General features: G+C 41.4%; 1 protein-coding gene across 1 annotated transcript; it reads right to left on the bottom strand.

Moving 5' to 3' along the window:
- LOC100157863 (apoptogenic protein 1, mitochondrial) lies at nt 315-1,097 on the bottom strand. Its single transcript, XM_013986024.1, is given in 4 exon segments — nt 315-550; nt 553-863; nt 865-959; nt 1,065-1,097. Coding segments are annotated over 4 exon segments (675 nt in total).

Below are 3,872 nucleotides of genomic sequence, written 5' to 3'. Positions count from 1 at the left end.
AGGTCTGGACAGGGGGGCCTTCCAGGACATCTGCATTTTATCAGGGCCTGGACCCAGGGACCTCCAGTAACCAGGACCCACTGGGCAGGTAAGGCTGTGATAACACTTAAGCCAGCTTTCAAATTCTTGTCAGTAGAGTAAGATTTTTAAAGTAAAATTTTATTAATTTTTGTGTTGTTCTCTTTCAAATTGGTATAATTAAAAAACACAGAAAACAAGCACACAGTGCTTGAGTTTTCTTCAAAGTAATTTCTATGACCAAGAGCCAAGGGGGAATCCACAATCAGGTTGGAGACACATGGGCACACCAGGACTCACATTCTCCTAGTCTGCTCTGCACTGAAACCTAAGGAACGGGACGGGACTCTGGTCATATGTTTTAGAGCCCATGTAAAATGAGCACCTATAAGCAGCTGCTCCTTGTGGAAACTTGGACTCAGTGTGAGTGAGTTCCTGCTGCTGGTCTTTTGTTGCAGTGTAAGCTTGTTCCAAGTCCTCTCCAAGGTCAATTTTTCCATGAAGAAGCTGATGGCAAAATTACGCTTATACAGTCCTTATTATAATATATATGCTTCTGAAAATTTTTACTTACAAATTTCTTGTAAAAATTAGCCAGTTCTGCATTCAGTGTTGCTTTTTGACCTGATTCAGCTTTCAGTTCCAGGCCTTTAGCTTTTAGTCTTGAGTGGATAAATTCTTTTTTCCTTATGAACAAACTCCTGTTTGCCTACAATTGTTGGTCCCATTCTTCTGTTTCTTGTTTTAATTCTCTTAGTTTTTGTTCCAATGGTGATTCATTTTTCAGGGAGTAAAAGTGAACAGGTCAAAGGTTTGAATATTTTTCTGGGGGTCCTATCCAGTCAAGATTTTGGAGGGTTTCTTGGAGGGCACAATCTTGAGACCTGCCTGGGCGCTGCATCCCTCTGCTCAGCACACGCCACCTGGAGCCTAAGAAGGCTCTACAAAGAGCAGGGAGAGGGACCTCATGGGACATAAGACGGCCATGGCTCAGCTTCTTCTTTCTTGATGTCTATCTATTCCTTGCTTGTTTTCCAATAAATTACTTTACCCTTAACATATTCTTCATTGCACTGCATTGTGGATGTACTATTATCTGCTCTGCAACTAGCCTGTGAACCCCTTGAAGAGAATGATTTGTGTACTTGTTGACAGTATCCATACCCCAGACCCTGAAATTCATGCTCATTTATGATAATATTGTATGAATGTGAATTAATAAAATACAACAACGTCATAACTCCAAAGATCTCTCAGAAGAAGGCATGCTGTCTGCCTTTTGGGAACACGCAGTCTGGTGGCCTTATACTTTTTGGAAATTGAATACTTGCCAGAGTGGTTTATGTAATAACTGTAGATTCCTCCCCATTGAGTTCATATGATCTTAGAAAGCAAGATCCAGTCAGAAATATCCATGATAAACCAAATTCCCCTGGTATTAGCAATAGGCTTCATTCTGGGTAATTATGGTCCTAATTTCCTCCCATTTTTCCTGCTGAGTCCCTCAATCATCTTTCATCTCTCTGGGTCCCACATCTTCAGAATCTGATAAAACCCCAAAATTTAGCTCCAAGGAGCCCCAATGGTTTAGTATTCCATGGTTTTCTCTCTTTTTGCCTCATTTTGTAGATCTTATAATACAGGCTTTAAAAGGCAATGAGACAGCTGGAAAAGGGTTTCTTTCTCTCTGCCTTTATTTAGGAATTGCTTCATAAAGCAGGAAAAGAACATCATTTTCATGATTCATCAACTTTTCCCCCTATATTAGTATCAAAAGGAAGTAAGATGTCAGTAGATTTGTAGCAATAAAAGGTTGTGATTGGTAGTACCGTAGGCTCTTTGATTTGATTTACAAACCAAAGAGCTAGAAATGGAAGACTAGTAAAATATGACATATCACATAAGACTAACATTAGAATTAGTGACGGGATCATTGTGTTGACAAAGATCTCTCCTTGACCAAACTTTAGACAGGTTCCTCTGAACCGTTTGGACTGGACCTTGTCCTTGGGCCCAGTTTTCAACCTGCTTAGTCAGTTGTAGCAAGAATCCTGCTAAGCCAGTTTAGTAAGAATCTCCCCACCCTTGTTATCTGATCATCCTGGCCTGTCTTCAGTAAAAATCCTAAGTTGGTTTAGCAAAAGTCCCCTACCCTTGATGTCTCCTCCTCCTAATATTTCATTTGCTGATCCTCCTATACACTCTGCTCCTGGGCTATTGCAGGGGTTCAGAACAGGCCTCCTCCAAATGTGCCACTTTTGCATGAGGAGTATTTTGTGTTAAAGGCAATCGAGATCCTGTGGGTCTAAAGAGCAACTACTGCCCCTTACCTACCTAGAAGAATGTAAATTGGGGATTTTTCCCAGAAAAGGTCATTTTATCTAAGTGGCCCCCTCTATGTGGAAGGGCAAAACATCTAAATTACCAAACATTTGCTCTTCTTGAACAAAAATGACCTGTGAATGACCTCCCGTCCTTGGGAGCTCCAGGCCCCCATCCCATTCCTTAGCTCAGATGGCATGTATATCCACTTCATTTTACCTTTCTGTCTCTGAACCTCTCATGTATGTGGGATTCCCATACATAGAAAATTAAATTGGATTTTCTCCTGTTAATGTGTCTCATGTCAATTTAATTCTTACAAAAGCCAAAAGAACCCAGACGGGTGGGGGAAAGTTTTCTTGGTCCTCAACAATTTTGGTGCCCAACATGAGTCATTTATTGGTGGCAAAAGCTGCTTTCTCCAGAACACTGCTGCAGCTGAAAGAACCTGGGACATCTGATGGGCACTCACAAAAGCTAAGTGTTCTTGTTGTATCAGTCTCCCAGGTCTCTGCCTGCTGCAGGGTCTACTAGCAGCAAGAGAGTTAAGTGTCTTTCTCTTTTCTACATTTAGATTAGAAAGATAAAATATGTGTGGCACTAGTTCCAAGGGCAAAAGCAACTCAAGTGAAGATTCAGAGTAAATACTCTGGACTTCGGTTGATCCTGTTCCTCCCAAAAATGGTCAATATATTTTCTTAGGCTAATTCAGGGAGTGAATTTTCAGGATCTCTTGAAGACTGCATCCTTTGCACTCTCTTGTGGGATGGCTCTTCTATCCTTGGTTAGTTGAAAATAAGGCCCGCTGGTTTGAGTCTCTGTTAAGATCAATAGAACCTACTTGTCAGAGTTCCCATTGTGGCATAGAAGAAATGAATCCAACTAGTATCCATTAGGATGCGGGTCTGATCCCTGGCCTCGCTCAGTGGGTTAAGGATCCGGTGTTGCTGTGAGCTGTGGCGCAGGTCACCCATGTGGCTTGGATCCCATGTTGCTGTGGCTGTTGTGTAGGCCAGCAGCTGTAGCTCCCATTCAATCCCTAGTCTGGGAACTTCCATATGCCACAGGTGTGGCCAAAAAAATAAATGAAAGAAAAAAGATCCTACTTGTTAATTGCCAGTGAGATGATGGTTCCTTGGAACTGGTTAAATGATTTCCCTCCTCCCCCCCCCACCCAGGAAACCCTCATGTTAGTGTAATGGCTAGAGATTGGGATTCCCTTAATAAGACGAAAGGACAGCCCACTCAGAGTACTTCCTATTTGCCTTCAGAAATTTGCAGATACTGTATAAAATCAGGAGATTGGAAATACAATTGTCCTGTACTTAAGAAAAAATATTTCTTAAACCCAGGAAGGATCCTCAAAACTTTTACAAATAGATTGCTTCCTGACATTAATGAATAAATTAAAAGTCAATAAAAATCGATAGCAATAAACATTGATGGGATTAAAACAAAGGTTTTAATACAACACTACCAAAGGCTGCGTGGGCCAAAACATCTACCTGTTGGTCCCCCCACTATAAGAAGAA

This window comes from Sus scrofa, chromosome X (assembly GCF_000003025.6).
Source record: "Sus scrofa isolate TJ Tabasco breed Duroc chromosome X, Sscrofa11.1, whole genome shotgun sequence".
NCBI lineage: Eukaryota > Metazoa > Chordata > Mammalia > Artiodactyla > Suidae > Sus > Sus scrofa.
Note: the sequence above shows the minus strand (reverse complement) of the source record. Positions and strands in the feature narration are given on the sequence as shown.